At 34.1% G+C, this 10,928-nt stretch overlaps 1 protein-coding gene across 6 annotated transcripts; it reads left to right on the top strand.

Moving 5' to 3' along the window:
* Positions 1-1,071: 1,071 nt before the first annotated feature.
* On the top strand, positions 1,072-6,020 carry LOC111293880 (putative serine/threonine-protein kinase At1g54610). Of its 6 annotated transcripts, none has more exons than XM_022886920.2 (8): positions 1,072-1,214; positions 1,647-2,134; positions 2,441-2,725; positions 2,835-3,152; positions 3,494-3,721; positions 3,861-3,961; positions 4,716-4,830; positions 5,315-6,020. In XM_022886920.2, the coding sequence occupies exons 2-8, from the start codon at positions 1,775-1,777 to the stop codon at positions 5,651-5,653; spliced, it is 1,746 nt and encodes a 581-aa protein (XP_022742655.2). In that variant the 5' UTR covers positions 1,072-1,214; positions 1,647-1,774; the 3' UTR covers positions 5,654-6,020. The 6 variants fall into 6 exon arrangements, with proteins under 6 accessions (XP_022742655.2, XP_089599205.1, XP_089599204.1 ...); XM_089743078.1 differs by having other exon boundaries at positions 1,132-1,214; positions 2,835-3,156; positions 3,498-3,721; XM_022886921.2 differs by having other exon boundaries at positions 1,138-1,532.
* Positions 6,021-10,928: the final 4,908 nt, after the last annotated feature.

Raw genomic sequence — 10,928 nt, 5'->3', positions numbered from 1 at the left:
TGTCCTTTTATTTTTTTATTTAAAAAAAAATAATTACATAAATAAAATTAAAAATTCCATATAAAAAGATTTAGGACCTGCCTTAAAAGAATAGGTCACTAATTCATGAATATAGCTTATAAAATACAAATTAAAATATATTAATGTTGGGGAACTGGCAGGTACTTTCAGTTCAATCATTTAATAATCCAAAAAGAAAAAAAAAATTAGTATTAACAATTAATAATATAAGCTTTTTGGTACATGAATTATACTAGTATCTTGCTCTCTTTTTAAAGCAACCTTGGTGAATTTCCTTTCTTTTTTTTAATGTTATTTGGGCACTTTGATAAATTTTTTACCTTGGTGAATGTGAGCTAGCATTAAAGATAAAACCAAAGAAAAAGGGAAAATAAAAGGAAAAAATTGGCTTAGGTGGAACAAGTGGGTGCTCTTAACTAGAAAATAAATTTGAAAATTTTAAATATAATATGATGGTACGATATAAATATTATATAAAAATAAATTATAAAAATGATATAATTTAAAATTTTAATTATAATTATATATGAATTTAATAAAATTAAAAAATATATTTTTTATTCACATATTAACATAAATTATAATATATAATTTTTATGTAAAATATAATATAAATTATTATATCTAAAGAATAAGGATTGAGAAAAGAAATTACTTTGGTGGAACACAAACATTGACAGCAATCCAACACAATAATTTCTCATTTTATGTTAAGCAATCAAACCACTAAATCTTGCCCCCTTTCAAAGATAATCATCCTTTAAATTATACCATATAGTTCACTTGAAATTATTCACAATTAAATTTATTTATAAGTCAAATTATATGTTCAGTTAATAAATTTAAATCGATTCAAGCAAATTTTTTAATATAAATTTGGTATTTAAACTAAACGATCTTGATTACTTTTAATGAATAAATTTTTTTATTTTTTTATTTTTTTATTTTATGAAATAAACTTTTGATTCTAATTAGTGGGAAATGAAAGGAATTAGGGGGAGGTTTGACTTTGGTGGTAAAAAGCTCTTGCTCTCATTTATTTTTAATTTCGATTTTTTTCTTTTAAAAAAATAAAATAAAAAACAAAAAGAAGAAAACTCCAAAACACTAAAGAACAAAGAGGCCAAAAGCCTTTTACCAATAGAAACAGTATCTCTCCTCTTTCTTCTCTCTCTCCTTCAGATTCAACCAAAGTAAGTATCAATTTCTGCTCTTTCTCTCTCTATTTCTCTTACAAAGCACACAACAAAACACAAACTTCACTTCCAAACTGCTTAAAAACAATGTCTTTTATTTAACTCTCCCACTTTCTCTCTATAAAAAAACTCTCCTTTTTTTCTTATTTTCAGATCATTTTCGATTTGACTTTCCCAAATTTCTTCTTAAAACCTATCAAGTTTCACTCTTTCATCAATTTTACTCTTTTACTTGGCTCCAAGATCATTTCTTTTCGATTCCCTTTTTGATTTCTTGCTGAATCTTAGAAGCTCCCAAATTGTAGCAGTAAAAGGGTAGGGTTTTATGACTTTTCGCGCTGTGAATTCTAGCTTAGATTATTAGTTAAGTTGGGTTTTGGTAATTTCATGTAGCAGTCAACTTTTTTGTTTCAATTTTCTTTTTTGCAGGTTTATCGGTTGATCATGCTTGTTATAGTTGCTTGATTTTTGTGCAGTTAATTAGTTATTGATTAGTTGTTGATTTAGAGCAAGACCCTGGTCAGAATATGTTAGGACATGAGGTTTAGATTTAAGAAATGGGGTGTGTTTTGGGGAGAGAAGTATCTTCAGGGATTGTTTCAGAGTCTAGAGAGAATAAAAATGCTAGCTTTGAATCCAATAGGAAAGTAGAAAGTGTTATAGTTTCAAAAACTGATGCTAATGTTGTAGAGGTTGAAAATGAGGGTACCCAAAAGGAGGAAAAAGCTGATGGGGAAAGAAAAGAAAGGGTGGAAAGGAGAAGGTCAAAGCCAAACCCCAGGTTGAGTAACCTACCAAAGCATTTGCGTGGAGAACAGGTGGCAGCTGGATGGCCTTCATGGCTTTCAGATGCCTGTGGGGAGGCACTTAATGGGTGGATTCCACGGAGGGCTGACACATTTGAGAAGATTGATAAGGTGTGCAATTTTGTTTTTGTTCAATATTTGTGTGCTTTTCTTATTGGTCCTCATTGAACGATGATGTTACAATGGTGGTTTGTTTTGAAATGATAGTGAATCCAATTGGTTGTTTGTGCCATTTTAGTTTGTGTTCTTTGTTTAATTATGGGATATGAATGGTCAATTTTGTCTTTAAATTGAAACAGTTGCCTTTTGTTACATCGTCTGGGATGCAGTTTAGTTCTCGGTCTTGTTCTTCATTTATTGATATTTTTGAAGTTTGTATTTTGATTCAGATACTTACCTTTTCCTTACTGATGATAGATTGGCTCAGGAACATATAGCAATGTGTACAAAGCTAAAGATATAGTAACTGGTAAAATTGTTGCGCTAAAGAAGGTTCGATTTGATAATCTTGAACCTGAGAGTGTGAAATTCATGGCTAGAGAGATTCTCATACTGCGGAGGTTGGATCATCCTAATGTTGTAAAATTGGAAGGTTTAGTTACTTCAAGGATGTCGTGTAGTTTGTATTTGGTATTTCAGTGCATGGAGCATGATTTGGCTGGGCTTGCAGCAAGCCCAATAGTAAAGTTTACAGAGCCACAGGTTAGCCCCAACTTGTCTTGTGATTTAAATTATATTGAAATCCGTGGCTTACATCCTTGGCAAGGTAGTGACTCTAGAAGTATGCTTAAAAAGTATGTTAACATTATAGGTTAAGTGTTACATGCATCAACTACTCTCTGGCCTCGAGCACTGTCACAACCGTGGAGTGCTTCACCGTGATATTAAGGGGTCAAATCTTCTTATTGATGATGGAGGAACACTTAAGATTGCTGATTTTGGACTGGCTACATTTTTTGATCCAAACCGCAAGCATCCCATGACTAGTCGGGTGGTTACCCTGTGGTATCGGGCCCCTGAGCTTCTTCTTGGGGCTACAGATTATGGTGTTGGTATTGACCTTTGGAGTGCAGGATGCATTTTAGCTGAGCTCTTGGCTGGGAAGCCTATTATGCCTGGTCGAACAGAGGTAGGTTTTTGCTTCAATTGCTGTTTTTTCAGTTTAAGAGGCTTTTGATTATATTGCATATTGTTATGCAAGATTTTAGGTGGAAGGATTTTGGCATCACTATTCATTTAGGAAGTTATTTCCTTCTACTTGTTGATTTAAGTTAATTTCTTGAAAAATTGCTATAGTTTGTGTTTAGTGGAGGGTGACATCGTGCAACCAATAAATTACATATCTTATCTTGAATTGCTTTGTTATTCTCTCTTTGCTGATCACTACATGTTGAAAATGAATATTGATATTCTATGCAGTTGTACTGCGACTTTATTGCTACTAACTATTTCCTTTTTTTGATCTATTAGGTAGAGCAACTACATAAAATATACAAGTTATGTGGTTCACCATCAGATGAATACTGGAAAAAATCAAAGTTGCCAAATGCAACCTTATTTAAGCCTCGAGAGCCTTATAAAAGATGCATAAAAGAGACATTTAAAGATTTCCCACCATCATCGCTGCCACTTATTGACACTCTAATTGCAATTGATCCGGCAGAACGTCTGACTGCCACGGCTGCATTAAGAAGTGAAGTGAGTTCTTTGATTTTGATGAACACTCTCCATTTCCTTCTGTTCATGGCCTCTTTTATCTTTTATTTATAAAGATTGGTTTATTGCGAAGATAAGCTTTCGCAAAGTGTTTTTTCACCATTTTATTTTTCTTGTGCAGTTCTTCACTACAGAACCTTATGCTTCCGAACCTTCTAGCCTCCCAAAATATCCACCCAGTAAAGAGATGGATGCAAAACGACGAGATGATGAAGCTCGGAGGTCAATTCTTGTACTTTTGCTCTCTCTTAACTTTAATCACTGGCTGTTTTATAAAACTGTGCTAGCTGATTAAGGTTGGAAATTCTTAATTTGATGGATTGTCATGACCAAAAGGATGCTATATTCACTTGTATGCATATTCATAGAAACGTTACAGACCGTTAAGCAAATTCTCTGTTGGAAACCCCTCACCCGCATACACATGTCTTTTCTTAGAGAGAGATGTATAAACTAATGTGGTTTGCAAGCATAGATACACAGATTCAGGTCTTTCTGGATCTTATGTGCTTATTCTGGATTATGTTAAATGATTCTACCCTATGTGTAGATGATAAAACTTGTTATGACCTGAGGAGCATTGAATTTTGCTGTTGGCTGGATACTCTAATGTAAAAATATGCAATGATTTTGAATTATTCAATGGGGAGCTGTTGAACTCTTGCATACAATTGATCATAGCAACTTCCATGTCTTCAAAGTTTAGTCATCATTCTGTGTTCGACATTTGTTCCATTTGAGTTTAACTCACTGTTAATGGTATGGTAATTAGTATTCTGCCTACGGTTATTTACTTGAAAATTTTCAATCTAAGCTATTTTGACACAGTTGTTGCAGTTCATACTTAACTTTTGTCCTGCTCCTAATTACACACATGCACAGGCAAATGCACATTTCAAAGCATCAAGTCATGTATATCTTCTGTATGTATTTCAACTGTAATCAACAATGAAAACTTTCTGGTATTAATGTGCAGACTCAGAGCTGCTGGTAAAGCCCAGGATGATGGTGCAAGGAAGACACGGACACGCAATCGTGCAAGGGCTATTCCTGCTCCAGAAGCCAATGCTGAGCTTCTGTCTAATCTTGATGTATGTTTGATATTTCACTTTGTCAACAACCACTATCTTGTATGCTTAGATGCTTTTGTTTTCATATTTTACTTTGAAAATAATATTTTCTTTAAAGGCAGACATGCCCCTAACTAAATGAGACAGGATTTTGAAAGCAGTGCTTTTTTGTTGCTAGTTGTTCTATTGTTTAAATATGCATTGAATGTGCTATGACTCTTATGGAGATATGGCATTGAAAGTTTGCATCTTCTCTCTTCTTTATAAGATATGTTGTCCCGTTACGGCTTAAGCTTCATTCTGCCTACTGAATAAATTTGATAACACAGGTTTGGCTAGTCTATTTGCCCCTTTATGACATCTGATTGGAGTATTTGCAAATATCAAGGCATGTTAATAAGATGTCCACTCCAACAGATTCTAGGTTTAGCTGCGACTGACATTGAACATCTGTTAAAATTTTCTGATATCTTTAACTAATTTGGGGTTCCCTTGTGTGAAGCAGAGAAGGCGCCTAATAACCCATGCAAATGCAAAAAGCAAAAGTGAAAAGTTCCCCCCACCACACCAGGATGGAGCACTTGGCTTTCCTATAGGAGCATCGCATCACATTGATCCTGCACTTGTTCCTCCTGATGTCCCCTTCAGCTCTACATCATTCACTTATTCAAAAGAACCAATTCAAACTTGGTCAGGTCCATTGGTTGACTCTGCCAGCACAGGCGCTCCAAGGCGAAAGAAGCATGTTGCAGGCAAATTGCACGAACCATCTAAACCTCCAACGGGATCCCAAAAAGAAAAAAGTGGGGACACCCGGGTTAAAGGAAAGAAAACCATACTTTAAACTTTCATTGCATACATAAGAAGGCGATCTATGAAAAGGCAGTCGATTGCATTTGCTGACAGTGTCATGGAGTCATACTGCTACTCAATGCAAGTATATTTAATAGGTTCTTGTTTGTTTTTTCATAGAAGCATGTATTGTTTTGTTAAAAATGCATTCCAGGGTTGAAATCAATTTTTCTATATTTTTTTCCTTTACCTTTTATTCTTTTTACACCAAAAGAAGCTCTCAAATTTGTTGGGACCTTGAGGATAAGTTTCCACTGTTATGTATATTTTTGTTTCTCAGTTATTAAAGTGCTGTGTTCCAAACTGTACACTGTTTAGATTAATGGAGGCTGGACAGCATAAGAGAAAAAATCCTTCAATTCTTCTTTTGTTGATATTTGTATTTAAAACTAGAAGTTGTTCATTTCTCTTCATTCCAGGCAATTCTTTTTTAGCTACAAAAATTGTAACCCCTTTTTTATGTTCAGATTACGATTTCTTTTATAAAAAATCCAATGCTTTCCTCGTTTTGTTTCAGTTAAAGAAAAACTTGATCAAATTATGTCTAATTGTATAGGTTCTTCTGAACCAAAGCTCTTGAAGCTTGCCCTTAATGCTTTTAAAATGAAAAGAAAGAAAAAATCTTTATGATTGTTTATTTGTAAGTTTGGCCAAATTTTTATATCAATCACCATTAAAGCTTACCTCAAATGTTGTGCCAAAACAGGTTGAAGTATGCAGAAAATTGTTTGCCATGGGAAACGTGATCAATGGGGGAAGTTTAACCTAACCTTATAACACTTTTTGGACATTCAAACAAGTTTTGAGAATGGTAGGTTTGAGAAGAACAGCTGTTGGAGAATAAACTTTAACATGGGAGACAATGTGAATTGATAGATGGATCCTAGTTTAAGTTAGATTACATCCTACAAAAACCCCTTCCAAAGCCCTGGTAGCAGCACTATCCACTCCAACATTTTCCCATCTTAAGAGGCTGTCTTTTTGTGACATTATCGGTGCTTGGTCACTGCTTGGCAAGTTGATAAGTGAATTCAGAATGAAAAATGTTTCAAGTAACTTGCATTTTTTGCTGTTTCAATCTCTTTCTTGAGACTTATTTGTACAAGTATACAGATTTCTTGAGTTGATGGGGTATATTTCAGCTTCTCAGGGGAAAAAACCTTGTAGGAGAATTGTGATTTTGAGTTTATTTGCAGTGTGAATTTTCTGTGCTGCTGTTGGTTGCTTCAAGACTGTTTTGGTGGTGCAATGGCTCCACCTTGGCCTCCTGGACCACCATGATTTGGACCTTCTCCACCATAACCTGCTACTTCCTGCAATACAAAAAAACTCAAGATAATCTAATTTATGTCATGCATCTTAAACCTTAGATTATTTGTAAGGGGACAATTCTGGTTGATAAAAAAAAAATCATATTCTAATATATCCATACCTTGGTGGTGTTGTAACTTTCAAATTCATCTATGAATATTCTTGACATAGTGCATCATAAAACAGAAATGAAAACCACATCTTTCTTTTCCATCCGGCAAATGGGGCATCATTCAGATAAACACACACACCCATTGCTTTCAAGTTCTGATCTGTTCCCATCTTGTTTATTGTTGGAGCAAATCTCTTTAAACAGAAAGGAATGGATGGAGGGGAAGATCAGAAGGGACAAAAGTAAAATATATATATATATATATATATATGTATATATAGAAGATGCAGTTGGACCAGGAAGCCTAGTATACTGGAACTGGTATTATCATGTTAACAGCAACTTGGCTTGCCCCAACTAATGAAATTGGCTCGGAATATATGCATGAAGTGGACAGCTCGACTCTTTAGCAGAAAGTATGCAAGGGAATCGGAGCAGTGAAAGTAAACATGAATTACAGTTTTACTTAGTTGGTTCATGTAATTAACATCCCATATTAGATCTTAGCACTTATAATTTTTTTCCTATTCCTAATCCACGGCTTTTTATGTAAAAAAAAAATAACAATAATAATAAACATTATTTTAGTAGCTTTCATGGAAGTATTTTAGGAGTGTGAATTTGAGAGATGGATGGTTTTGGGTAAGGGTGACTTCATAGAACAGAAGACCTCTTTCTCCTATGTCTGCAAATTACACAAGTGAACAATTCGTGGACTGACTAACATGGGATCTTCGAATTTATGTCATTTATGCAGATAAATTTTGGATCCTTGAATGGCCCTTATCTGATAATTTTAAACATTGTATCGTACGATATAAAAATAATATGAAAAAAATTAATAAATTTACGTATATGAGTTTGATATGGTAATGAATTTGATAAAAACCAAAAAAATTATTTTATGTTTGATCTGTTGACATAAATTTGATAAGATAATTTTCATATTTTACACGTATTTGATATGAAAACATAAATAAGTAACGCCGTGAGAAGAATCGGCCTATTGAACTTGCTAACCTTGTGTGAGACACAGTTACATGTGATGTTGTGAACTTGGTGACTTTTGGAACACCCTTTGCTCATTTGCATCTTATAATTAAACTCCCTTTGGCCATTATTTGAAACACGCTCAAATTTTAGCCGTCTTTCATCTAATATTCGGTTAACAAAGGTCACTCCATTGTTCTTTCTGCAACCATGACGACTGATAAATGTTAATGGATATCTCCCTTTTGATGATTTAGTTCTTCAATTGTATGATTAATATTAGAGAAACAGAGAGATCAAGCAAAGAAATTCTAAAAACACAGTCACGTTCTCCATGTGTTGATAGATCTTTCATGCCACTATTTCAGCTATCTTCTAATTCATATACATAAAAGAACAATTAAGCTTCAGCTTCACTGAGCTTTACTATGACATATATCATAATTCCTTCAGCTTTCTTTTTTTTTTTTCTTCTTCCCCTCCCTTCTTTTTCCTTGATGCTGGAACTCTTTATAAGAGAATATAGAGGTTAAATTTGAAGATATATGGGGATGGCGGCGCGGTATAATCTCAATCTCATGCCTACCTCAAAGTTTTATGTTCACCCTTCGGAGTTGGAATCATATTCTTTGGTGATGAAATCAATATCAATGCTTTCTAATGAAAATTGTATATAGTTGGAGATATATAAATGGTGGAGCTGTCAAGTGAAATGGGATGGTCTTATCACAACCTACACTCCAACAGGGAAGCATATATTTCAAAGCAACAGAACAAATTGCAAAAACTTTGAACAATTCAACTGTTGTATAGAATGATGGCTAGATCATGATTGAGCCAAGGAGATCAGTTTGTTCCTGTCAGCCAATCGAAGCTTAAAGACTCAAGCTAGTTATATATATCTGATAAAAACATAAGCAATCTCTAAACCAGGCAATATTCTTGTCAAGTGGCTCAACTTATGAGAACATTTAAACACTAATCATGAATGCTGAAAAGCATCCAACTAAATTAGATCAAAAGGGAAAAAAAGATGGGGGGAGGGAACCCATTTTTTGTGAGGGAACCCATTTTTTGTGGCTTTGGGTAGAGGGGAATAACCAAAAAAAATTATTGACTTGAGAATATGACTCATTGGCTTTAGTTTGAGTTAAGATTCTTACATTCCTATTCCTTGGGAATCTTTAGTAACTTTTTTCTACGAGGGAATAGTATTCCGTGGTCATTTCTCACTTTCTATTTCAGCCAATGCTATCATGTGTGGTCAACAAGTGGTGACCAGTAAGAATCTTACACTTGTCTTGCTTATGATTGAACTAGTCCTTAATCTGATATTCTCAGCTTTGGTGGTGTGTTTGCTCTTTTCAGAGCTTCTTCTCTAGTCTTTGAAAAAGTAAAATTATATTAACACAGAATCCATCAAAAGGAAATGTAAGTACAAGGAAGAACAAATATCAATGTTCCCCTCTGCTTACAGTGAGGAATAACATCCTTGGAGAGATCAGAAGGTAGCAACAGTGAAGGTAACATTACAAAAACAGCTGGTTTAGAGATATATGGACAAAAGGACTTGCACCACTGAATTTCATTTTGACAACATCAGTGAAAGTTAAGTACTTTTTATGTACTAATGTTGGAATGATGATCATTGTGTCCTTAACAGACATGAAATGAAGTACTAGGACCTTGTTTGTTATCCTACAAATGGTTTTGGTACATGCATTTTTTGGACATCAAATTAAGTACTTGCTTGTCTAAACATAAATAATTTTGTCTGTCAACATAATACCAACTGTAAGTGGGAAAATACAAAACTTAAACAAGACTGCTGGAATTCTCATTTCAATTTTGGTGCAGCCTAAAAACATGGTTGAGATTGGTAAAGTCACATCTTTGATTAGTCTCAAAACTAGAAAGAATTATCAGATTTTAATCATCCTGTTTTCGATGCTCTCACATGTTTTATTATGGTGGATTAGTTGTCATTCTTCATAGTCAATTAGTCATGGAATGGAAAAAAAGGGAAATGATTACATGAAAATGCACTCACCAAATTTATCCTACCCTTGCTGCTGTGATTTTTTCCCTTCTGTTTGATCAATGTCCATCAGAAATTGAAGCAATCTAATATTGTAACTTGCAGGGGCACCAGATAATGCCTCTTCTGCAATTATATTCCTATCCACATGCCAGCAAACTGTTTTGGGATTCTGCTTTAATTCTTTGTCTAAAGGTATTGATAGATTCTCCCAAACTGCATAAACTATCCTTACATATCAGAATCAATTGATTTTCCGAAAAGGCCAGTTGAAACTAATGTGAAGACATTATACAAGGAATTGGAATTTTGCTTATAATTGCTTTGAAATGAACTACTATAATCTCTGCATAGATTGCTAATGTTTGTTTGCTCTTAGAAATTTCTCAAGCACTCATTTAATGGGGGTATCTGCATATCAGACATATCCACATTCTCCAACAAGTTTTATTTCTCTATTTTGTTGGTTTATATGATATGGCATATTTGGACTTCATAACTTAATATACGAATTTATTCTGCATTAGCCGTTGATCATGCAGATATTATTCTTTTTATTTTAAATAGGTATAGTATAATTCCCTGTTATCGCCAAAAACTGGATCCCTCACTGCAATTCTAGCTATAGCATAAGCATAATGAACTTGCAGTTGGCACATTGCATAGCCCGCCAATCGAAATTCAAGATAGACAAAACAAAGTTCTCTTTTTCTTGTATCAGTTCATGTTGATGGTAGACTAGTATGTAGGTAGCATGGATAGAACTTGTCCCAGAGGCCAAGCCATGTATATTTCAGCTTTTGTTTATGCAGATTA

The sequence above is a fragment of the Durio zibethinus genome, chromosome 14 (assembly GCF_047325235.1).
Source record: "Durio zibethinus cultivar Kanyao isolate XHJ-2024 chromosome 14, ASM4732523v1, whole genome shotgun sequence".
NCBI lineage: Eukaryota > Viridiplantae > Streptophyta > Magnoliopsida > Malvales > Malvaceae > Durio > Durio zibethinus.
The sequence above is the reverse complement of the archived record's forward strand: the minus strand, read 5'-3'. Positions and strand labels throughout refer to the sequence as shown.

Excerpts from the sequence above, each read along its gene's own strand:
- LOC111293880 (XM_022886920.2), top strand. The coding sequence starts at position 1,775 with ATGGGGTGTGTTTTGGGGAGAGAAGTATCTTCAGGGATTGTTTCAGAG. Across the intron at positions 2,726-2,834 it reads TAAAGTTTACAGAGCCACAG|GTTAAGTGTTACATGCATCA; the intron begins GTTAGCCCCAAC and ends TTAACATTATAG. Across the intron at positions 4,831-5,314 it reads AGCTTCTGTCTAATCTTGAT|AGAAGGCGCCTAATAACCCA; the intron begins GTATGTTTGATA and ends TGTGTGAAGCAG.